The sequence below is a fragment of the Capra hircus genome, chromosome 22, assembly GCF_001704415.2.
Source record: "Capra hircus breed San Clemente chromosome 22, ASM170441v1, whole genome shotgun sequence".
Taxonomy (NCBI): domain Eukaryota; kingdom Metazoa; phylum Chordata; class Mammalia; order Artiodactyla; family Bovidae; genus Capra; species Capra hircus.
Genome location: NC_030829.1, coordinates 48,717,922 through 48,742,447, shown reverse-complemented (window position 1 = coordinate 48,742,447; position 24,526 = coordinate 48,717,922). Strand labels below are relative to the sequence as shown.

The 24,526-nt window shown below is 46.4% G+C and overlaps 2 protein-coding genes and 1 non-coding gene across 3 annotated transcripts; 1 reads left to right on the top strand and 2 right to left on the bottom strand.

Annotated features, from left to right (window-relative positions):
• On the top strand, positions 441–4,995 carry PPM1M (protein phosphatase, Mg2+/Mn2+ dependent 1M). The gene is made up of 10 exons (XM_018066937.1): positions 441–838; positions 1,401–1,524; positions 1,666–1,920; positions 2,372–2,484; positions 2,835–2,919; positions 3,011–3,129; positions 3,261–3,324; positions 3,536–3,643; positions 3,747–3,895; positions 4,222–4,995. The coding sequence occupies exons 1-10, from the start codon at positions 615–617 to the stop codon at positions 4,364–4,366; spliced, it is 1,386 nt and encodes a 461-aa protein (XP_017922426.1). The 5' UTR covers positions 441–614; the 3' UTR covers positions 4,367–4,995.
• On the bottom strand, positions 6,891–24,313 carry WDR82 (WD repeat domain 82). The gene is made up of 9 exons (XM_018066939.1): positions 23,887–24,313; positions 19,766–19,863; positions 17,003–17,069; positions 12,928–13,027; positions 12,377–12,493; positions 11,984–12,139; positions 11,470–11,539; positions 10,768–10,910; positions 6,891–9,761 (listed from the first exon to the last, which is right to left on the bottom strand). The coding sequence occupies exons 1-9, from the start codon at positions 24,045–24,047 to the stop codon at positions 9,732–9,734; spliced, it is 942 nt and encodes a 313-aa protein (XP_017922428.1). The 5' UTR covers positions 24,048–24,313; the 3' UTR covers positions 6,891–9,731.
• On the bottom strand, positions 18,315–18,421 carry MIRLET7G (microRNA let-7g). The gene has a single exon (NR_129546.1). It is a non-coding gene; the product is annotated as a microRNA let-7g (primary transcript).

Here is a 24,526-nt window from a genome sequence, read left to right as displayed (position 1 = left end):
AGGATAAGGCAGGCCAGGGTGACCACCAAGCCAGGTCTGAAAGCAGAGGGTGCCAGGCCAAGTGGGTGAGGCATGCAGGTCACCTGAGGGAACACTGTGCTCTGAGCCTCTTACTCAATGTGTCAGGCGTGTGACACCTCCAAGTACATCTTGTTCCCATCTTGCCCTTGTGTAAGGTTCCGGGCTAGCAAGAAGAGGCCTGAGTCTCTGCCATGGACATTGATCCAGCCTGGAGGCCCCGGACCCCTACGGCCTCCCTGGGCGGGGAGGAGGCACTTTCCCTCTCAGAGGCTCGTGCCGCGTACGGGTGGGTGAACCTCAGCCTGCTCAGGCTCCTGGGTGAGCGGAGGCCAGCCTCTTAGTCTCTCTTAGGCTCAGTGTTCCTGCCTCTAAAGTGGGGTTGATAACACCACCAGCTTGTCGGTAGGCTTGATGGCACCCAGGCCGCGCACAGGCTTCCTCCCGGGCGACGGGGAGGTTGGGGTTTGGGGGCGTCGCCGCGCAGCCGGCTCCGCCCCGCCGCTAGCCCGCTTCCTCCTCCCGGGACTAGCGGGCGGTGCCGTCGGCCCAGCCTCTCGCCCGGCGCCCCGCCGGCAGCCCCCGGCCAACGCGCCATGTCAGCCGACTGGTTCCGGCGCCGCTTCCTGCCGAGGGGCCCGCTCCCCGCGCAGCGGCCACCCCGGCCCCGCGCCAGCCCCGTGCCCTACCGGCGGCCCCGCTTCCTGCGCGGCTCGGGCTCCAGCTCCGGCACCGCCGACGCCTCTCGCCGCCCGGACGCCCGGCCCGTGCGCAGCCCGGTACGGGGCCGCTCGCTGCCCTGGAACGCAGGCTACGCCGAGTGAGTGCCCGGCCCCAAACGGGGGCCCGCCCGAACCTCCCCCCTCCCCGCGAGTCTTAGCCTGAGGCCGCGTCCCCCACTCCATGATCCCGCCCGGGTCCCGTGCATCCCACCTCAGGTCGGGAAGGACCTGCCCCCTCAGCCCAAAAGCCTACCCCCTCAGGCTTCCAAAAGAGGTAGGGTCCCTGCAGAGGTCCAGCGTTCTGGGCTTTGGAGAGTCCTTCCACTCCTCACGCACACACATCTCACCCTGGGTTATGGCTGAGATGGGGCACCAGATAGGCAAGGAAGCCTCACAGCTCCCTAGGCAGCCTTGTCCTTACCTCCCAGCCCAGGACAGCAGGTAAGCTCCAGAGCGGCTCAGTCCTGAGTTTTGCCTTAGTTGTGAGACCACTGAACAGTTTGCAAACTACCAGCATTTGTTTGTCCAGGTGTGTGCTAGGGACAGCACGGTGGCTATTGCTCCAGAGGGAGGGCTCCCTTCTATGTTTCAACTGTTCTCTGTGCCCCTGGGGGCAGAGGTGTGTCCCTAAAAGGGTCACTGATCACATCCTGGCCTCAGAATCATCAACGCAGAGAAATCTGAGTTCAATGAGGATCAGGCGGCCTGTGGGAAGCTGTGCATCCGGAGATGTGAGTTTGGGGTTGAAGAGGACCAGGAATGGCTGACCTTGTGCTCAGAGGAGGTGAGTGCAGCTGAGCCTGAGCCCCTCTTATAGTCTGGGGCCGAGACTGCAGACTGAGGTTCTTGCCCTAGTGCCTCACTTTCAGTCAGGGGACAACTAGGGAGGCCAGGCAGAGCCTGATGCCAGGCCCCTCCTGTACAGTTCCTGACAGGTCATTACTGGGCACTGTTTGATGGGCACGGTGGTCCAGCTGCAGCTATCCTGGCTGCCAACACTCTGCACTCCTGCCTGCGCCGGCAGCTGGAGGCTGTGGTAGAGGGCATGGTGGCCACTCAGCCCCCCATGCACCTCAGCGGCCGCTGCGTCTGCCCCAGTGACCCCCAGTTTGTGGAGGAAAAGGGCATTAGAACGGAAGACTTGGTGATCGGGGCTCTGGAGAGTGCCTTTCAGGAGTGTGTGAGTGTGACATTTGGCTGGGGAAGGAGGGAAGGTTTTACCCCCAGGGACCTGAGGGGCTCTGGGTTAGGGGGGCGTCCCTGCACTTAATGGTGATCACCCTGGATCTTCGGATTGAGAGGATAAAATTGGGTTAGGCTGTTATTAAGCAGTCACCATAACCTCTCCTGTTTTTCCAGCACCTCCTATTAATATGTGCTAGGTGCTTTTACCTGTATTATCTCATTGCACATCCTTTAGGTCCTTGGTTTCTCTTCCTCACTGTTTAGGACTTCCATACCTCCCCAAGGATATATTTAGATCTCCTGACCACAGGGATCCTGGAGTCATAGTGACTTTGGGCAGGGACTGCCATGCTTGCTGGTTGGGAAGTGCGCTGTAGGGTGGGGGTTGGGGACAGGGGCACAGTGGCAGTACAAGCAGCAGCTAAAGCAGCCTTGGTTTGCCCCAGGATGAGGTGATCGGGCGAGAGTTGGAGGCTTCAGGCCAGGTGGGTGGCTGCACAGCCCTGGTGGCTGTGTCCCTGAAGGGAAAGCTGTATGTGGCCAATGCTGGGGACAGCAGGTGAGTGAGCTCTGGAGGGTGAGCGACATGGGGCAAGCAGACGGGCAGGAGAGGTGGGGAGACAGTGAAGGGGGCTGGAAGTGGAGAGACAGAAATGAGGAAGATGGCTGAGCTGTTTGTGCACTGGGTATGTGCCAGATGCCAGAGGGGCAGGGGCCTCAGGGACCGGGTCAGATGGTTGAGGCTTTACCCCGCAGGACTTAAGCAGTCACGGAGGGGCTTTGAGCAAGGGATTGACATGGGCAGAACTGGCCCCTGGTGGTTGGAGGAGGGGCCGGCAGGAGGGAGGCCATGGGTAAGGATGGAGGCTGCTCCACAGACCTCTCCATCTCCTCTAAAACTCCCTCCAGGGCCATCCTGGTGCGGAGGGATGAGGTACGGCCCCTGAGCTCTGAGTTCACCCCAGAGACTGAGCGGCAGCGGATCCAGCAGCTGGTAGGTGCTCTTAGTGGAGAAGATGTGGATGGAGCCCCAGCTCCTGGGCCACCAGAGGGAGCCTGATCTGAGCAAGGCCTCCCTATCCCAGGCCTTTATCTACCCTGAGCTTCTGGCTGGTGAGTTCACCCGACTGGAGTTCCCTCGGCGACTGAAGGGGGATGACTTGGGGCAGAAGGTCTTGTTCAGGGATCACCACATGAGTGGCTGGTGAGTGAAGTGGGGTTGGGGACACTGTGGGGACCCTGGGGTCCAGGCTCAGCTGGGTGGCCTGGGGCAGTGCCCTTCCACGCAAGGTGGGCCCTGTTGGCCTGGGTTGATACTGGGTCTGCTCCTGGTAGGAGCTACAAGTGTGTGGAGAAGTCGGATCTCAAGTACCCACTGATTCATGGACAGGGTAGGCAGGTCAGTGAACGGCCACTCCGAGAATCCCTGTTGAATCGCCCCTGTAGAGGTGGGAGCTCCTTTGTCCCTCATGGGGGCCCTTGGCTGAGGTCCTAGGGGCTGCTTCAAGGTCTCAGCCCAGGGGCCCAGGGGTCACAGTCTACCTCTGTGTGCTTTACGTGTACATTTTCTGGGGCTGTCTGCTATCACCTCATACCTCTGTTATTTCCAGGCTCGGCTACTGGGGACCCTGGCCGTCTCCCGGGGTCTAGGAGACCATCAACTCAGAGTCCTGGACACAAATATTCAGCTCAAGCCCTTCTTGCTATCTGTCCCACAGGTGAGGGGGCCACAGCACTTCCATCTGCCCAGAAAAGCAGACAACTCAAGGTTGGCGGGAGCTAGGAAGGGAGCGGTGAGGAGACCTCAGACTTACCTTGCAGGTGACTGTGCTCGATATGGACCAGCTGGAGCCCCAGGAGGAGGATGTGATTGTCATGGCAACTGATGGGCTCTGGGATGTCCTGTCCAATGAGCAAGTGGCACGGCTGGTGCAGAGCTTCCTCCTTGGCAACCGAGAGGACCCACACAGGTACTATAGTTGCTGGGGATCTGCCTGGACCTGGGTTAGTACCAGCAGCAACATTAAGAAGTACCGAGAAGACATCACAGCAGACGAGTCCGGCTAAGAACAGTTGGCCAGGACTGGAGCTACCTCAGGCTTCCTGGGGGTGACTGTGGGTCCCCAAATTCTCTGGGTCCATACTCAGATGGTCTAATCTGTGGCCCTCCCAGTCCCCACAGTCAGACTGCACTGCTTGAGTTCTCAAGTGTCCAGCACTGGGGGAGCTCTCCCTGAGGGCTGGCCTTGCCTCTTTGATCTGGCCCCAAAGTACATCTGCAGGACGGTCCCCACAGGTTCTCGGAGCTGGCCAAGATGCTGATACGCAGCACACAGGGGACGGATGACAGCCCCATACAGGAAGGGCAGGTGTCCTACGACGACGTCTCTGTGTTCGTGATTCCCTTGCACCACCAGGGCCAGGGGCACAGTAGCCACTGAGGATTCAGACACCGCATCCCAGAACCATTAAGGGGCCAGGTGCGATATGGGTATCCCTCCACCACAGTCAACAGCAGGTGTGCCTGCCCCTGTCCCAGACCGAGCCCTGACCCCAGCCCATTTCAAGGTGCGCATTTCTACAAGGCAGTCAGAGCTGGAAGAAAGTAGGGAGTCCCCCAGGTCCCCTCCTTGCCAGGCAAAGAACGCTACTGTCAATAATCATGTCTGGCAGAGTCACTTTACATTAGGAATCCACACAAGGCTCCTCGGAGAGGATCCTGAACAGCCTCAATACGTTATTCCCAAATCGGGACAGCTGGACTAAGTGCATTGGCCAAGGATGCCAGAAAGGGCAGACAGACTGTGGTTGGATCCAGGTCTCTAATGCATTAATGTCACTGAGATCCTACTCTTGCTCCCCTTTGTGCTGGAGGAGAGGCACGGACGCAGGGGCTTTAGTTGGGGGAGAAACTAATGGGCAGGAGGAGCCCCAGAGGTGGCTGAGTGAATGCCCTCGTCACTGCTCCTAACTGCTCCTCTCTGGCCCCAGCCCTGCCCAAGGCTGATGCCTCAACAATGCCCTTTTGTTGCTTCCATCACCTCCCTATTAAATGTTTATGTGCAGAGAACCCTTGTGAATTGTCAACTGCTGTAAAGCTTGGCATTATAGTACTTTTTGCTTCTTCTCGTTCTCTACTTAAAAAAAAAAAAAATCAGTCTTAACCTTAGCTCCACCTTACAAATTTCCCTATAATCAGCACTGTCTTCTCTGCAGCCTCCCTAGTTCCCAGCTTGGGATGAACCCCAGTGAGAGAACTGTTGCCCAGGAGAACAGGAGGGTCCCCACTGCTGGCTGTGAGTTCTGGGCTTGAGGTACCGGAGGGAATGCCTTTGGGTTTTTAAAAAATGCAAATTATAGTAGTTTTAGTATAAAGTTTACAGTAAATTTAGAATAAAGCTAGACTTACTGACTGGAGACAAGTTAGTTAGGGCTCCAGAGCTTGCTGTTTGATGAGTAGTTTAGTTCTTCAACTTCCTCACAAGACTCCTTTTTATCATCCAGCACTGGCCAAAGCTCAAATGCTTAGTATTTGTTTAATTTCATAACCTCAGCCTTATCTAACTCTTCCCTCATCTACTCTTACTTTGGTTTACAATTGAGATTCCTACCAGGCAACTCACAGCCTTAAACTGCAGCCAGAAAGGACAAGGACCACTAAGCCCAATATGATGGTGAAACTTGTTTATTTAACACGCTGGGGAGGCCCCCAGACCACCTTTCCTGCCCATTAACTCACTTTAGAGTCCATTTGCTACATGTTCTCTAGGGAAGAGATAGGATAAACTATGAGCTTACTTACTTTTTAGTCATATTCCATAGCCCCGCACTTCTGGGCCTACCTCTGTCCACAGCTGGGTCATGACCAACTGTGGTTGGCCCCAGCAGCTCTGGGCAGCCTCTCCAGGACTCTAGTGAGGCATCTGGCAAGGACAACTGTGCCCTACCACCCTGTAGTTTTACTTCCTATTTCTTCAGCAGTCCCCACCTTCCACTCACCCCTGCCCCCAGCAAAGCTTTGTAAGCAGTATCCTGTGCCTGCCAACCCACTACCCACGTCAACTACTGAGCCAGCTCGCCCACAGTCTACTTTGCTTCTCACATCACAAGGCTGAAGCCCAGGAAGTGGGCAACGGTAGGTCTCTCAACTGCAAACAAGCCAAACTGACAGGAGTGACCACTGCAAAGGCAGCCACACTCACCTGCGTGTTCATGTCCCTCAGCAGAGCCAAAAACTGCAGTAGTCCTCACGGCAGGCCGTGGGGGGGGGGGGACCTCCTCCTCCCTGAGCAGTCATGTTGACAGCCTGTGCGTGGCCTGCCCCTTACAAGTTGGGACGCTCCCTCTGCTGCCTTCCAGAGCCTTTGGTCAACCTCTAACAACCAGGGGCAAAGTGGCAGGCCACGGTATTGCAGCTGAGGATACCACGCTACTAGTGAGTTACCAATTCACCGGCCAGGCAGGGGGTTACTAAGGAACAGGCCAGGCCTTCTACCAGAATGTTGGTTCCACTATACTTGGCCCCCCACAAGCTAGTGCCTAGCAGGATGAACGTTATTCCAGCTAGAGGTTGCCAACTGATCAAGGGTTGAGGTTAACAGTGGGCATGAAAGGCAGCTTGAGGTATACACCAAATACAGTCTTTGAAGATCTCAAGGTTGGCTCAGGCCTGCCTTTTCTGGGTCATTCATTTCTGGCCTACTGCTGCTTATTCGAATGGGGGGGTTGAGAGACCCAGACTGCTATGCATTGAGAGCTGGATATAGGGTTCCTCCCACCAGCCCACAGGGCTTAGTTACCAGAGGCAGTCCCAGCAAGCCCAACAACCTGTCCACATCATTACAGTGAGTCCCAGTATGAGCCAGGAGGACTGACAGGGGACAACCCACCCCCATGCCCTCCAATTCTTAAGAACAAGGCACACAGTGCTAGGAAAACTCAACGGAAGAGGCTGCAGCCATAAAATTCTGTCTAAGACAGATAACATGGAAAAAAACGTTTATATGTTAAGTACAAAAAGGACATAAAATTGTATATACAGTAGAATAACAACTATGTAAACACACCAAAAATCTATATGCACAGAAATGTCTAGAGGAACACTTAACACCAAAAGATTAGCAGTGGTAACATTTGGGTGGTAAACTGATTCTTTTTAAAATTCCCAGATTTTTCTTAATAAGCATTAATTATGACTGCAAGTTACGTTTTTTCCTTAAAAAAAAAAAAAGAAAAAATACCCACTGGCTGGTGGTTGAGCAGTGCAGCGTCACCGTCACATAGAAATCAGTGGCTTTGGCCCTGACTCTGGAGAGCATGGTGCGCCCCCATCCCCAGAACTTAAGCACCTCGGCTCCCACTGAAGGTGCCTTAGCACCCCTGGTGCTCCTCAGGGTCTCTGGCTCACAGACACTCCTCCTCCTCCCTTCTGCCTCATTTCCACCACGGCATCACCTTCAGTTACTTCCAGCTGCATCTTCCCCTTTCCTTCCCAACTCAGGAGCTGGCTCTGCAGCCACAGGTCCCCATAAACAGAAGCAGTGCAGTGCCTATTTTCAAAGGACCTGCTGCCTCAGCTTCAGACTCACAGGAACTCAATACAAATCATCTTCCTGCGGATAGACAAGTCATATATGGTGGCTGCTCTGGGTTACAGATACGTCACTTATGCAGGCTTTCTTGTTAACCTACAGTTCCAAGCACTCTCTCTGAACAGTTATTCCTACCATGAATTTTCTACCCTGGAAAGCCAGGGGTGGGCAGTTAATAGTTCAGATCACTTGGTTTCTAAAAGTCTCTCCACTCTGAGAATGCAGAGCTTTATAAAGAGTGTGGCACTGCAGAAACTGTAGATTCCAATCTATGTCTGGCAAAGATGTATGCCCCTTGCCCTTAAATTTGAGGAACAAACCAAAAAGTAACTGCTAAAAAAGCAAGAGAAAACAAACAGTAACTGCTAGCAATTCACAGCCTACTCCTGCTGCTGAATGGCGAGAGTAATGGCTTGCTTTCCCCACCAGTGGGTAGGTACTCTTGGGCAAGTCAAACATAACCTTGTTGGGCCTGTTTCTGGGTCTGCAGGGAATGTGTTACTCGATTCTATGTTTGGGAACTTGGTGAAATAATATGCCACTTGTCCCGCTCTAAGAAGGCCAGGCAGGGGAAAGGTAATGAGCTATCTGCAGCTCATGTCAACCCCGATTAGGAAGCCTCTCCACGACAAGGCAAGGAAAAGCAGCAAGAAAGCAGACATACAGGTGAACAGGAGTGACCTGTAATTGGCAAGGAAGCCTCAGACAAGCTGAAAATGCTCTGGTTCCAGCATCCTGTCCCCAAATGCTAGAAGCCAGACACAAGAGGCATGCAAGAGTGACTGTCACACATACAGGCGCAGACGGAGCATCACTGGGCAAAAAAGGGGCTAATACTGCAGAGAAGGCCCCAAAGTGCGACTTGAGGAACACAAGGCAGTCATTCCAAGACCCTCACTTAGCTGCCATGGGGACAGCAAACACTAAAAGCTTTGCTTTTGTTTAGTCTCCCGAAGGGAAAAAAGGTTAATAGGGAGACTCACTAACACTTGTGGCAGTGGCAAACACTATTAGCAAGGATGCAGTCTTTCTCCGGGGGCGCGGGGCTTCATCTCCTTCAGCTGAACTTCTTGATACTTTTAAAATATATATATATATGTGCATACATATATATACGTATATATGTATGCACACACACGATATATTTAAATGAAGGTGTACACACACTGTGCTAAAATACAACAGAATCCCAAGTCATATATAAAAAGGCTAAATATAACATATAACACAGGCCTAGGCCAGCCCCATGTTGGGAGCTGGGGAAGGGGTAGGATCATCTGGAGACTATGTACACAACTTGTGGTGGGCAGGGAAGGCATCAATGTAAACAGCTCGGAGTCACTCCACAATACTGGCCCACAGGAACGCGTGATGGAGCTCATGCACAAAAACAGACGCCCACCTTGCTTTCATACACAATCAGACTTGGCAGGCACCCAGAAGGACCGTGGCTTTGTGTTGATGACAGGGGACCATACCAAGCTGCTGCTAGACCTCCCAGCCCTAGGGATTCACCTGCTCCCACTCCTCCCTCCCTTCCAGGCCCTTGACCCTTTGCCTACCCAGAGCCTGAGGCATGGTCAGGTCACCCACCGACACATGACTAACTTGCAAGACTTCCTGGAAAGCAAGGTCCTTCTGCATCTGTCCCTTTCTGACCCTAAAATACATGGAGACTTACTTCTGTAAATGCTTGGCACCTAAGTAATGCAACAGTTGTGGGTGATGCCGCGAAAACACAGGGAGACCCAGTAACAAGGCATGCAGGGTGAGGGCAAGGGGCACTGAGCTGCCCTAGCATCTCAAAATCAGAACTGTGGCTTCCCATGCATTGATGGGGGTGGGAGAAGGGATGTGCACAATGAACAACTTCACCGACTCCTCAGCAGCAAATACATTCAAAACTGAAGGCGTCTCGAGGGCCCACTATCCCCTCATCATAAGTCTGGTCAATCCTCTGGAAGAGTTCGGTGCAGTGATAGCTGGAAAGTCTGAGTCCCGATTGAGTTGGCCACACCAAGAGTCCTTTTGAAGAAGTTCGGCAAAGTAACTTTTTTCTTTTGAGCAGATGTACAGCACATTCTTGGGAAGGCCATGTGAAAGGATGCTCTCCAGCCCAGTCAAATGATCCAATCCCACTATCATCTTAGTCCCCTCTGAGTTTTTTCCTACTTGCCACCCTCGCTGTACAGAAAACAGCCAAGCACCGTGCAGGTCAGTCATCAATGGTGGGCAACCAGAAGGCCTGGATGAAAGAAGAACATGAGTCAACTCTTTAAGAAACCAAGCTTCTCTCCTCAATGCTGAAGGGTTTTCTTACCCCTCCCCCACCATCAAGGCGCCCAACCCTAAAGTTGAAGCAGCTATGGCTGGTGGCCCTCCCTCCTGACCAACAGACTGGCAATCTATAAACAGAGAAACACTCCCCAATCTATGTGAAAGCAAGCTAGTTCTTTTTCCCTCAACACTAAATTACATCATAGAGGTCCGGTGTTTAAAAAAAAAAGAAAGGACTGCTCTCTGGGAGGTGGGTGTCTGGCTTCACTGTTAACCTATAAGTGACCTCAGGCAGGCCCTCTCATTCAGGAGCTGTAAATAACAAGAGAGGTTGGACTGGATGGCTCTGCTACCCTGTTTTTTTTTTTTTTGGACAGTTTTCTTAGTTAAAAAGAAAAAGAGATGGAGCAATGTATTCTGAGTAGGCTAGTAATGAAATGCCTCATACCCCAATACCTAGACAGGTTTAGGAGATGCCAAGAGGAAATAGGAGGCTGAGATTCACTGCTATTTTGTTTCGCTCATGTTGTCCAGGAGGAGACAGGGGCCTGGAGAAAATTCTAAGTGGTGAGCTGTGATTAACTAAGAATTTCTGATGAACTCAGCATAATCTGAGAGGAATGGAAAAACTGAAAGTCTGCAGCCACAAAAGGCTGGCTCAAAGAGTTTTAAGAAACCAAAAAACTATGAGGCAAAGCTTCAGGTAGTCTGGACACAAAACCAGGAGCCAAAGCTGAGCTAAGATCTCCACCTCAGAGGTGATCCCAGATCATGGAAAGAAAAGTAAAAGTGAAAGGCCAGCCCAATCACAGATCAGATAACAGAGGCGAAATAGGGAGGCCACCAGCTGAGAAACATGAACTTGGGTGCTTGTAACTGTGCCTATTTAAAACAACTCACTGTGCTTGCAGAAGGACCCCCACCCCAAATGAAGAGGGCCCCTATGCGGAGGATGTCTCCTGTTGTTCACATACCATGTTAGAACAAGCGCTGGCAAAGGTCATGAACTTGGGGTTGAACTGCAAACAGGTAATGGGGCCTGTGTGTTTGCCATCCAATACAGCCACTTTTATACCACTCTCTCCATTCCAGACATGGATCTTGCCATCCTCCGAACCTGAAGAGAAAGATCAAGGCATGTAACAACAGCTCAAGGCATACTACAAAAACAAGAGGCAGCCATGGACTGACATCTTGAAAGCGGCCAACCTTCAGGACCCAGCCATCAGCAGAAATGAAGAAGGAGCAAAGGCAGTGAAGAAAAGACACCTTAGGAACTGATCTAGACTCTATTCTCAGGCAAGTCATTTCCCCTCTAACTTCAGTTTTCTCATTTAAAAAGGGGGCTGAATACAGTCACCCTACAAACATCTACACTAAGGTGACTCAATGCAAGGCTACAACAGGAAGTCGGCACTATCAGCAAGACAGTGCTTGTAGGACTTAACTCTATGCTGGTCCAGAAGAAGACCATCATTAACGTCCATCCCCAGTAAAGACATGCAAAGCCAGGACAGTTTAAAGACACAATATCTTTGACATAATGTGCTACACAGAAATCTGAAAATTTCTATCAAGAGGATAATAAATGGTATCTTAGTTAGTTATAACCAGCAAAAATAACATAATGCACAGTATCAGAGAAATAAGCCCCAAAGGGGATAAAGGAAGCTTACCAATCATAATAAACTGGGAGTCTGGAGTAAACGAGGCCTCCAATGTGACAGCCTTGCTATTAGCATAACCCTAAAAAATAAAAGCAAAACAATACTCGTTACAGTGCCATTAACAAAAAATAACTGCCTACAAACACTGACTCCACATACACATCTTTTCTGTGAAATACTCTCTCCTTCTCAATCCACATGCTACCAAGGTTCCAGACTCGGCTACCACCCTTTACAATTAATTCACTCCCAATTGCATGTTCAAGGGAGCTAGATAATGTTTATGGTCAGGAATTATTATATATCTCAACACAAAACTTGAGCCACTGAGTGAGAAGTAAATGTCTCAGAATCCAAGAGAAATGATGTCATGTGCAGAAGAAAATGCCAGTCCATGCCTTTAACCAAAGACAACTGCTGGTCTCCATCAACTAGCTAACATAATCCTCAGAAGGGATGACCACAGAAAAAGGTAAGAACATTGGGAGGAAAAAAAAAAAAAGCACAAAAGCTGTCAGCTCACCCCAAACGTGTGCATCACCACTCCCTTGAATGCATCGATCAGACGGATGAAGCTGCCATTGGTGGAGATGAGGATGAGCTTGCCATCATTGCTGAACTTAAGTCCTGTCCACTCACAAGTCCGATCATACTGCATCTTAAATGTTGCAAATGGCCCCTGCAAAGATGAAGACAGCAGCCTCAGGCCCAAGGCACATCAATCATTCCTTCTGCCAGAGCCAAATCTCATTCTATCCCTTTAGATTCCTTTGGGACTAGGGAAAGCAGAGGATCAAGTACTGCTCTGATGCTTTCTAAGATTTACCACGTACCTCCTCTAGTGTTGAAAAAGGCTCTTAAATGTCCATCTCACCCTTCAAAACCTCCATAGTATCAAGACAGTTCAAAGATTCACCTTATCAAAAGAGCGAAGATCATAAAGTTTGACCATTTCAGAATTGACACCTGCGGCAAAAATTAATCCTTCTGGATCAAAAGAACAAACTGGCTTGCCCTGTAGATGCATGAGACCCTAAGAAAAAAGAAAATTTTTTAAAAAGTTAATGTACCCAGGATTCTACCAAAAACAAACATAAAACTAACTAAAATCAAGTTTAAAAAAAATAGATCTCCATGCAATTCATTTCAGATCAACTCTAACTGTACAATTTTACAGACACTGAATTCAAATAAAAACAAATCTCTGAAATCTAATATCTATAGTTCAGAGCCTCCAGGAAAACTGCCTTTAAAACACTAAGGCATGGATCATAATAAATATGAACTGGATTAAGGTATTAACTCAATTATTAGCCACCTACCAGGAAAAGAAACGATTTTCTCCCAAATTTAAAGACTCTGGGATCCCAGAAAGGAAACACTGCTTTCCCCCTTCCTTGCGAGGGAGCACTGATGATAGTGCTTACCACAGAAAACACTTACAGTGTAACTGTGAGGCAACATTACCTGGCAGTTAGGAGAGCGGAGATCCCAGAGCCGAATGGTCTTATCAAGAGACCCAGAAATGAAAGTGTCATCCACAGGTGACATGGACAAGGCCACCACCCTGCAATGCATCAAGATAAATAGTAGTTGAAGCAAAATATCTGCAGTAATTGTATATGAACTCTAAACCACTTGGCCTGCCTCCCTATATATGTTCTCCTAAGAATGTTATTTTAAGAAACAAGCATACACAAGCAATCTGGAATAATCAAAGGCAATTAGTATAATTTAAAAAGCAACTTAAAGCTACAACATAAAAATATACGATTCCAATGCAAATCAAATCATGAGATACCACTCCATACCCACTAGCAAAGCAAAAATCAAAGAGAGATAACAAGTGTGGGTAAGGATGTGGAGAAATTGGAATCCTGATACACTGCTGGTAAGAATGTAAAATGGTACAGTTGCTTTGAAAAAGTTCTACACTTTCTCAAAAAGGTAAACATTCCGTTGCTAGGTATACACCCAAGAAACAGGAAAACATATGTCAAAAAGAAAAATCCCCATGCATCTGTGTTCATAATAGCATAATTCATAATTACTAAAAACTGGAAACAACTCAAATGTCCATCACCTAATAAATAGGTAAACAAAATGTGTTATCACCACATAGGAATAGTATTTGGCAATAAAAAGAAATGAAATCACTTATTCATATTAAACATACATGAAAGTAAAGGAGGTTAGACAGAAAGTAGATTAGTTACTGCCAGGGGCTAGGAAGACAGGAAATGGGGAGTGTTAATGGATACAAGGTTTCTATTTGGGGTGATGAATATGTTCTGGAATTATACAGTGGTGATGGTTGCCCAACTCTGTGAATATATTAAAAACCACTGAAATGTACACTTTAGAAGGATGAATTTATGGTATTGAACTATATCTCAATTTATTAATAAAAAAATTCCTTAACTAGAGGTTTGTGGGTCCAATAGGTCTGACAATCTATGTTCCTAGGTGATGGTGAGGCTGATAGTTTGAGTGCCATACCTACGGAGAGCCACAGGCCTGTGCTAACAGCCTATGCTATGTTTCTAGGGGACCCATATACTGTTAAGAATCACTCACTGAAAAATATTTCCTCCAAGGCCTCATCTGGGCTCTCTTTGCCCCTCTGCTCATGTTCTTGCTCTGCCATGCTCTGCACTGAAGATACCCACCATGTCCCCAGAATTTGGGCTCAGCCTATGGAGGACAGCATGTGACTCTGCTTTACCTGCCTCTTGGAGCATGCCAGAGCCCTAACCAGGGGGTTCTTGAGGAAGCCCTTGTGAAAATGGACACTCAGATGGTACTTCCTTCTGGGCGTTCTGAAAGAGCAGCTCCACATTCTGGCTTGGCTAAAAAACACTTCATAGACAAAAGAGTGGGTGTCATAGGTGAAGATTACTGAGGAAATGATGGTGGTGTACTGTTTCATTTTGACAAAGAAAAATCTGAAGTTAAAAAATAAGGTGATCAAGTCACACAACTCATTTGTGAATGGATTTTTTAACTGTAGAAATAGAGGAAGTTCAAATTTTAGATGACACTGAAAGGGGTTCAGGAGGTTTTGGTTCCATGAGAAAGAAATTAAAATGTGTGCCACGAACAGAAAATGAGAAAATGTACTTTCCCTGCCGCACCCCCCACCAATCTTCCAGCATAACTAAATTAACATTTGCACTACATCATCAACTTAAAAATTTTAAAGATACTATAAGCCAAAATTTCCTGGGAATGCTGAGGCGGTAATAAAACAGAGTGAGGAAAATGCATATGGACATGTAATTGTATGTCCCAGTATTCCGGTCAGAAGCTCAGAGGAAGTCTACCTTGGCATATGGCTCTGCTAAGAGGCAAGGGAATGCAAGGAGGAACGAGATTTCCACTCTAAGAAAGCTTAACTCTCTAGCCCAGACAATTCCAAGAGAGGGTCAGAGAAGGCTTTCTGGAAGCAGCTGCACCTGTGTTGAATAGGGTTTCAATGGGAGTGGTCTTTCTGGAAGATGCCAGATAGGAGAAGGCATGAGGCAGTTCACGAAGCATCGCAAGAGTTCAACTCAACTGGAGTGGCGGGAGATAACACTGGGAAAATGGGTCAGACAGACAGAAAAGAACCTGGCTCCAAGGCTTTTTGATGGAGGCTGTGAAGTGGTCAGAACTGTAAAAAAAAACAAAAAACAAAAAAAACAGAGTGCAGAAGCAGGATAGTGAGTGGTGGGGAGATTAGGATATGACAGTAATTTACCTGAGCAAGGACAGAAGCAAAGGAGTAACTATGGAGGAAAGTGACACATGAGGTTAAACCCAGGTAGTGTCAACAGGATTTAACAGCTCACTAAATGCGAAGGCAGGGAAAAAGCAGGGAACAGACAACAGAGGCTTTGAGTTGGGAGAACTACAAGAGACAGATGGAAAAAACATAAGGCAGACAGAGGAACTCGCCCAAGGAATTTAACGAAGGATGGAGTATAAGATCTATCAGAGACCTACAGAGATGTGTATAAAACTTGTAGGTGCGAAGTCCAGTCTGAAAATCATAGGCTGAAAATACTGATTTGGGAAGCCATCTGAGGTGAATGAAATCAGTGATGGAGGTAGCTGAGAAAATACCAAGAAGCAGAGAAAAAAGCTAGGGTACTTACTTGCTTACTTCAGAGTTAAAGAAGAAAGAGAGGCCAAGAATATCAAGAACAGAACCAAGATGGAAAGCCAAAGGGGAAAAAAAAAAAGCTTTACTGAGAGGCTGAGTGCCAAAACAAGCCCCAGGCAGTGTATTTTACCTGGAGGCAGCAGGGAAAGGGGAGTAAACAGTTTGGCTTGGATGAGAGAATTAAACAGTGAATGAATGTGAAGAGGTAGAGATGGGAATATGCAGATTATTCTTCTGTGTCTGACAGTGAAAAGAAGTGGGTGATATTCTCAACCAAAAAATTCAAGGTAAGGAAGTCTGTAGGCAGTAAAGGAGATGGAAGAAAGTAGAGAGGGGTTGTTTTTCTCAAGGAAGAAAAAGACTACTTCTTTCTCAGGGAAAGGTTTCTAAGAGAGGAATTTAGGTGGAAAAGACAGAAGTTGAAAAGAACTCAGTTTGGATGGTCTTGACTTTCTCACAAAAGAGGAACAAAGTTATCCATGAAGAATCAGAAGGTCAAGAAATTGGGCAAGGGGTAAGATTGGACAGTTTCAAACAACTGCCATCAACTCTCAATTACAGACAACGTTTGTGACCATTAATTTCACAAACAACAAAAACATCTACTAGTCTCAAGCCATTCTTTGTCTGAACTACACAGTAACCAACAATTGCCACCTCTTATGTTCAGCAACAAAGAAAATGCCCAGCCCAATCAGAAGTGCCACTGTAAACAGGGTGTTCTCTGCCCACCTCTTATCAGGGCTCTGAAGCACTCCATGCTGGATTACTGTACATTTGCAAAGAAAAGTCCCACTGATTAAAATAGCATCCAAGGGAAATTGTGTATAACATTCAACCCAAACTTGAAAAACCAGAGGAAAAATACTAGGAGAATTGGGATAAGAGACAGAGAGAAACAACCTGCATTATGAAACTGAATAAGGAAACAAGGTTTTTAACTTTCAAAAAGTAACAAAGGACAATTTATCAATTTTGCATTCTCATGAAGATCTTCATATGGAACATGTTTATGTAGAGGAGGAGCATGCTGAAATGGGGGCCACCTATACAGGAAGCCTCAGACATGTAAACTGTCCTTTCATTAAGGGATGTCTGATATTTGAGATCTCTAAATGCCAAATGCAATTTTTACTATATAGGTTTCCACTGAGTATCTTTAGTCCACATTTTTCCTATTAATATTTTAACTGAGGTTTCAGTTTATCCATGAAGTCCTACCCCTGGCTCAACAACCTTGATTACTCTAGAGCTGACTGTTTAGGAACAGTTAACAAGAGAAGATTTAAGAGATATGCCAAGCAGCAGTGAGAAACTAGCTTCATTTCACTAATAAAATCTCTCCACTCGTTTAGTCTCTGGATAACCTATTTACTTTTTTTAACAACTGTGTCTTACCTTTTGCTATGTCCAGGAAAGTACCTGATATATTTGTTGTCATGCAATGACAGGTAACGAATAGTATCTGAAAGAAGATAAATATCCTATTATTTTTAAATAATTTACTTTGCATTTTCATCTTGAAAAGACAAGGTAAAAGAATTCATTGTTCTCCATAATTCAAGCAAAGTCTGAATACACAATAGTGAATAACTCCTTTCCACAGCACTAGAGATTTCACGAAACTCAAAAGCAGAGTTCTCAAGCTGAAAGCATACAGAGCTATGTTTAAAAATCATTGTTGTTACCAATCTTTGGCTCCTGCATAGTTACAATGAAAATTATCCTGCAAATATGCCCCAACACCCACCAAAAACCTCACAACAGTTTCAGTACCCACAGAATGCAAACCTTAAAGAAAAACATATGGCTACTGACGAAACAGGCTCAAAGAACTCAACAGCCATACTGAGCTATGGATCAGGCTGGACTCTGGCATATTTTTCTCCAGCGTTCTCCAACAGCATGTTAACCCAACCTACACCTCATCTGAATGTAAACTGAATACACAATTTACATTGAAATTAAATAAAATGGAAAGAGAATTAAAGTTCTACTCCTTTTCTAATTAACCAACTATAATGGTCCCTTATACAGAGAAGTGAGTTAGAAAGTGGCCAAAAGAAGAAATGAGAGAATTTAGATTAAAAAGACTGCAAGATATCTAAACATCAGCCATGAACTATACCAAGTCCAGTTCACAGCAGTGAGATTTTTACAGGATCAAAGAAAAGAGTCATCAGAGATCTGTGCTTGCAGAGAATAAGAAAAGCACTCTTTAAAAACCAAATCATTCCTTCTGAAAAAGTAAAACAAAATACGATGGTGCTGGGAAGGGAATGAAGTTCCATAAATAATAGAACTGGAAAGTACCATGCTTCTGACAAGACTAGGAATAAGAAACAATTGTTGAAAAATGTAACAGGCAATAGGGCCAAAATACAGAAAAGGAAAGCATAGAAAGAACATCATGGAGGTAAACAGTATACAGGAACAAAAAGGTTGAAAGCACAAATTCTGTCCACTCGTTCACAGGGGTACTAATAACAGGGAATTTACCTGGGAGAGGGAAAAAGGCACAAAGCTAAACATAGTTTCCTTGAAAACATCTTCAAAGTTCTCAACTGGCAACTGTAAAGTATTCCTGACTGTTCTACTGCGAGGAACTCCTCACTGGCCCTGAGCAGAAGACACCCCTTCCCCATTACCTGGTTTCCCAGAGGTGGGCAGGGCGTCGCCATCGTCTCCGCCCCACTCGGTAGCCGGCGCACTGTTCCCGGCAAGGCAGTGGCCTGTACAGTTATCTCCTGTACCGGGTGGTATCATAGACCCTCAAACTGTACAAACTACTACCTCAGCCTGGAATCAGGCAAAAGGATACGAAGCGTTGGAGCAACTCCTCAGGATGTGCTCGAAACAGGAAAGGCAACGTCCTCACAGCAGAGGCCTGGCAGCAAAGCTGCAAGTGCTACACATTTGCCTCATCGTGCACCATATTTGGAGAATTCTCATTTAATCACCCAGAAAAACACCCCAACAGGAGAAACACCATTCATTCAGATGATCACAGGGATATATTTCCTCAAAATCCTGTTTTATATTCTTGTCCAAAAGTATCAATTGCACTGTTTACTTAGAAAACCACTTCTGAAATAAAGGCATGAAAAGTACAAACAATATACTTTCTAAAAATCAAGTACAGAATTCTCATACAAAAAAAAACCTTCTACCCATCTGCTCTGAGATATGCATAACCAAAATAGCAGTCTAAGCAACCTTTGTTGAATGACATTAGAAAAATCTTACTGCTAAAAATGAAACAATCAATAAGTCAGTAAGATTAAAATAAAAAAAAAACCCAGTCCTAACATGAAAGTGTTATAGCTCAATTTCAAGATGACCTGTCAACTGAGAATGACCTATCACAGAGGAAAAGCAGTAAAAACAAAGATCCTTTATTAGAGAAAGAATTCACAAGTTTAAATTTGAAAAATAACTATTATTCTTCAAAGGCATTAACTTTATTTAAAGAAGAAAGGGAGTCCAGTGGTTCAGACTGGAGTGGCAGTGGTTGAGACTCTGTGCTGCCAATTCAGGGTACACAGGTTTGATTCCTGATGGAGGAACTAAGATCCCACAGGTCGCACACATGGTATGGCCAAAAAATTTAAATAAGTAAACAAATGGAAAAGGGGATAAAATTCAGATAAAAAATGTCCCCGGAATCAAAGAAAACTAAGGTCAGTATATTGTCCTTTGTGACACAGACCATCAATAGTTTGGACAATACAAAAACTCTTCTAAGTCTACTAAACTACCATACCTGAAAGTATCTGTGAAAACTTTTCTCAAATCTATGTTATTTTGAACAGGAAGGCAGCACTGTTTAACACTTGCTGTGTGTCAAGTGTTCTTTCCTTTTATTTCTTATAAAAGTATTCTTTCAAGTTTCAAGCAGCACAAACGGTAAATACAATTCATAGCTTCCTATTTCCACTCCCCACCCTAAACTAGAAAACTTCCTTACTCAGTTTCAAGTCCTTCAAAAGTTCTAATGGCTTGCTTCCAGCATCTCTTCAGTCATAATGATGTTAGCACAGCAAATATCACAGGAAAATTTAAAATAACTATAATCAAACATAACTGGTCACAAAGGTTCCATAAACCTTACCGAACAAAGGTAATCATGACCATTAACTTGCTAAAAAGAAGTTTGCTTACCGTCTATTTTGTTAGAGCTGTAAACAACTGTATTTGCTGCATGAGTGTATCTGATGAGATCCACGCCATATTTCTTACTGTACAGGGTTCTCTTTGGTCTGCCGAAGAAATGGACAGAAAAAGAAAACCATCAAAATCTTCCAACACCAAAATCTAGTATCTTCACGTAAAGAGAAGCACTTGAATGATGTGGGAAGGGTGAAGATTCTTGGTAAGTCCTAACACTGAAAAGAAACAGCGTTTCTTTCAAAAAGGGAGGAAATAAACAGAATCAATCAAGGGCAACAGCCTGAACCAAATGCCAAAGTTAGGAAGTAGAAGTACATCTAAGGGCTCAAATCAGCCTTTACTACACTGTTCACAAGTAAGCTTTGAGAAGAAGTACATCTACTTGAGAAGAAAGACACACAAAACAATCCATAACTTATAAAAAAGAGGAAAATGGGAATATGTCACACCAGTGAGGCCAGAACTTAAGCCATTCACTTGGAAAGACGCTCTTTCTTCAAGAAATGATTTATCAAAACTGAAACCAGGTGCAAAACTGCCTTTCCTAATATAACCTAATATTTCCATCCTCTCTATCTTATAGTTCCAAAGCACATATTGAGCCTTTTATAAGACAAACCTAATTCTCTGTATCAAAACTAGTTATTAGTTCTTTTCTCTTTACTTAAAAGAAAAATCACTTATTTCTAAGCTTGAGGTTATCAGTCTATTTGTTGAAGTTCCTTAAATGTTATCTTCTTTTACAGAATCTTAAAGATCAAGCTGAAACTGATCTCATCGAAATATTTTATCAAAAACTTCGTAATATTCTACATTTATGTACAGGAGGATTTCATAAATCCTATACTACTGTTTACCAAGAATTTATGGGAAAGAAGTTCACCCTCTCAATGTAAAAACCTCTTGAAACCTAGATGCTAAACAATCAGATGACTCAGGGAGCTTTAAGAAGTCAATCTGCACTTTCAATTTTTCTGACGTCAAGGGTTTCCCTACATTAAACCTATTTACAAACAAGATTTCTCACTCCAAATGCACTGAATTTTCCCATTCTCACCATTTCCCAAAAGATGAGTAAACAAAAAGAGCAGTTTGAATGCTACCTTGTTGAGTCCACCATCCTGGGTTCTGCCATGTAGTCACTGTGTTAACCAGTGAATGAGAGAGAGAGTGAGGGAGTGAGCGTGCATACGAACACGTGCTTACTCTCAAGACAGCTGACTTTGAGTCTACCAATGGAAAGAGAAGCTTACTTACCTCAGTACTGGGCCTACAATAATGAAGACAGAGCCTGAAGAACCAATGTTAAAGAGTACGGTCTAAGGGAAATATTCAGTTTCAATTACATATGGTCTATTTGTCTCAAATATATCAATAATACTAACCTAAAGTTTTGTGCTTAACATAATCTTTTACCTCGTATCATTTTCTAGTTTGAAAGCTAGATTCTAATGCATCCATTTCAGAGGACTATGCACATTTTTTCACAAACATTGTGGTAAGCTTCTTTGCACAAACTATGATTCTGGTGATTAGGTAAGAATAAACAATATTAAATCCTTCTCTCTGAATAATTCACAACATCTACCTTTGTATGCTTTCATACTAAACAAACAAACAGAAATCATTTGGGACTTCCCTGGCAGCAGTGGGTAAGACTGTGCATTTCCAATACAGGGTTCAAGGGTTTGAACCCTGGTAGGGGAACTAAGACCCTACATGTCTTGTGGTGCACCTCCCTCTCCCCAAAATCACTCAGTGGATGAACTCCATTATAAAGAAAGTGTCAATGAACAGTAAACAGAGAAAATATTAAGCACAAAGAATTTTGTTTTAGCTATTTTCAAACTCCCAACATTAGTACCATCTAATACAGATACTATGCTTTCCAAGGAAATCTTACTTTTCTTCCAATGTTGGTTTGACCTACACTAGTGGCAAATTTTTTCCTTCATGTTATCACTTAGGATCATGGACTCCTTGAGGCTAGAGAAGAGATCTGACCAACGTCACATACCTAGTCACAAAGCCAAACTAGAACCCAGTCTATCAGATCACTCTCTTATCACAGATCACGGTGAAACAAGGTCACAATTCACATGAGAATCTTTTAAAGAATGTGCTATATACTACTGTGTCAATATTACATCTCTAATTTGGATAACTGTAATCTGGTTACATAAGAAAAAGTCCTTGTGCTTAGGATATCCATGTTGAAGTGTTTAGGATAAAGGGGCTTGATACCTCTATATTACTATCTAATGGTTCAGGGAAAAAATGCATATATATATATACACACACACACACCTGTATATACATACACACACACATATATATATACATATGTAAATATAAACATTTACATAGAAATGACAAAGAAAACAGAGCAAAACATAACTAATTATTGGATCCTGGGAGTTCTTGTAAACAATGGTGTAACTTTTCTGCCAAGTTTGTAATTATGTAAAAATGCTACATGAATGAATGAACTGAATTATGTCATAAAATTAATATTTTACTTATAACAAGAAGGACTTCCAGTTAATGTCATTTCTACTAAGGGGTGGAAATTATGCCATATTTGGAGACAAACTTTGAAGAAATGCTTCCACGATTTTCATTTTCTTTGAATGAAGATACACACCTCCATCCTCAAGTTCCAGGAAGAGGTTCTAATCTGTGCACAAGCACTAAGCATTTCAAGCAAATCAGCTTAAAAATTTCTTCCAGCTCCAGGACCCCACAACCTCTATCTCCACCCTAGCTTTATACATGACTCTAATCCACATTAATGCAAGTGGCCAGACTTGGACAGAAATGAATAACACTGACTCACATCACCACTCAGCATTGGTCCAGCTAACAATTCTCTTCCCCCAGGACCACCACTATAGGCCACTCTTCCACATACTGCAGGCAGATCCAAAGCCAGTTACATAATACTTTTTCACAGCCCAAATAGGAAAAAATTGGGGAGAACAATAGAGTTCAGACCATTACCTCAAATAACCAAATTCAGAAATGAAGAGACAAGTTCTGAAAGAAAGTTTATATAAGACATCAGTTTAAACAAAACAGACAAAAGGAACAGCTGGAGAAGGTAAAGAAAAATCCAAGGATTCAAAAAGGAGCTCACAATTTAGCAGGGACATGAAGAAAGCAAGTCTGGGGCAGAGCTGAGGAAAAAGGGAAAAAAGGGGGGAACTGGCAAAATGCTGTGCTTTTAAGATTCTGCAGAGATACAGATGTGTTGGGTCTCCAGAGGACTTGGGACAACCTAGAAATGTCATGATCAGACTTAGAACTGTGGTTAAGTCCTAATCGACTGTAAGGTGTAATTTTAAAAAACAAGTATAAGAAGAAACACGAAATTGTTACATGATATTTTCTTTGTTCTATTAGGAGGTTCACATTCAGGTCGGGATGGGACGGCCAGGTTCGTCCGTGTCTAGCAAAAAGGAAAAGTTTCAGATGCTGTTAAAAAGTTAACTATAAACGTAGGAACCGGGACTGAGGGAGTAAGAGAATGATTTGCAACAGAAAGGAAAAGACAAGGGGCCCAAAGAGGCACAACAAATCAATCCTGACAGGTAACAACTGCAACCCACGCGGCCTTCCGGCAAAAACACGGCGGGAAGCTGAGGGGCAGGGGACCGGCGATGGGCCAGGACTGAATCGAGGTCACCGAGCAGAGGGCAGAGGGAGCTGCCTCTGCTGAATGAGGCAGCCGAGCAGCCTCCGCGGTTCTGCAAGGGGGCCACAGCCGACGGGCACCGAGGACGAAGCCCGCCTAGCGGAAAAGCTATCAGCTGGGGCCGCGGTGGGCGGACCCGGCGTTTAAAGGTCAAGGTCAAGGTGGGGTTTGGCCAGAGATGCAGAAACGGTCTGAAAGGAGACCGAAGGAAGACAAAATTATTGTTATCGCCATCGTTATTAAGAAAAAAACGGTCTCCCAGACGGCTTCGGAGGGGACGCGGCCCTGGCAGGACCGTGTGCAAAACAGGCCGCGGGGCCGGGCCAGGGCAGAGAGCGGGCCGCGGGGCGAGCGCAGGGCCACGACGCGGAGGGCGGGCGGGACTCAGACCCGGGCCCAAGGCCACCGCCGCACTCACTTGCCCTCCTGGCAGTCATAGAGCACGATGGAGTCGTCGTCGCTGCTGGAGATGACCGTCTCGCCGTTGGGGCTGAAGTCGAAGCAGTTGATCTTGTCAGAGTTTTCGCGGAACACCTTGGCGACGCGGAAGCTTCGCAGCACGCTGTCGGTCAGCTTCATGGCGGCGGCTGCCTGAGGCGGCGGCGGCGGCGCAGGGCCAGGGCGGGGCCCGGGGAACGGGCGGGCTGCCGAGGGGCCGACCGGGGCGGGGCGGGCGCCGCGCCGGCGGCGGGCGGGAGAGCGGCCGGCAGTCGGGACGCCTCCTCCTCTTTCTCCTCCTGCTTAAGCAACACTCTTCTGCCCGGACTGTGGGGCCTTGCCGACCGTTCAGCCTCACGGTCGCCTCAGGGCCAACCGGCGCGACGCCGGCTCATTGTGTCCGCCATCTTGGGACGACAGGCAGAAGCCCAGGGCGAGGAACCTCACCGCGGAGCCAGCCGGGAAAAGGGGCGGGGCGGTAACGGCGGCGCGAGGCGAGGAGGCGGGGCGGTGACGTCAGCGCTGCCGGCAGGGAGTGGCGTGGCTGGGTGGCCCCAAGAGGCAATTCCCAGACCTGCTGCGGGGGCGGGAGGGGAAGGGACTCCCACGTCCTTACCCGT

Coding starts and splice junctions, on each gene's coding strand:
- PPM1M (XM_018066937.1), top strand. CDS start 615: ATGTCAGCCGACTGGTTCCGGCGCCGCTTCCTGCCGAGGGGCCCGCTC. Junction 839..1,400: donor TGGAACGCAGGCTACGCCGA/GTGAGTGCCCGG, acceptor TCCTGGCCTCAG/AATCATCAACGCAGAGAAAT. Junction 1,525..1,665: donor TGACCTTGTGCTCAGAGGAG/GTGAGTGCAGCT, acceptor CCTCCTGTACAG/TTCCTGACAGGTCATTACTG.
- WDR82 (XM_018066939.1), bottom strand. CDS start 24,047: ATGAAGCTGACCGACAGCGTGCTGCGAAGCTTCCGCGTCGCCAAGGTG. Junction 19,864..23,886: donor TATGACTGCCAGGAGGGCAA/GTGAGTGCGGCG, acceptor TTTCTTCGGCAG/ACCAAAGAGAACCCTGTACA. Junction 12,140..12,376: donor ATCTTCGCTCTTTTGATAAG/GTGAATCTTTGA, acceptor TCATCTTTGCAG/GGGCCATTTGCAACATTTAA.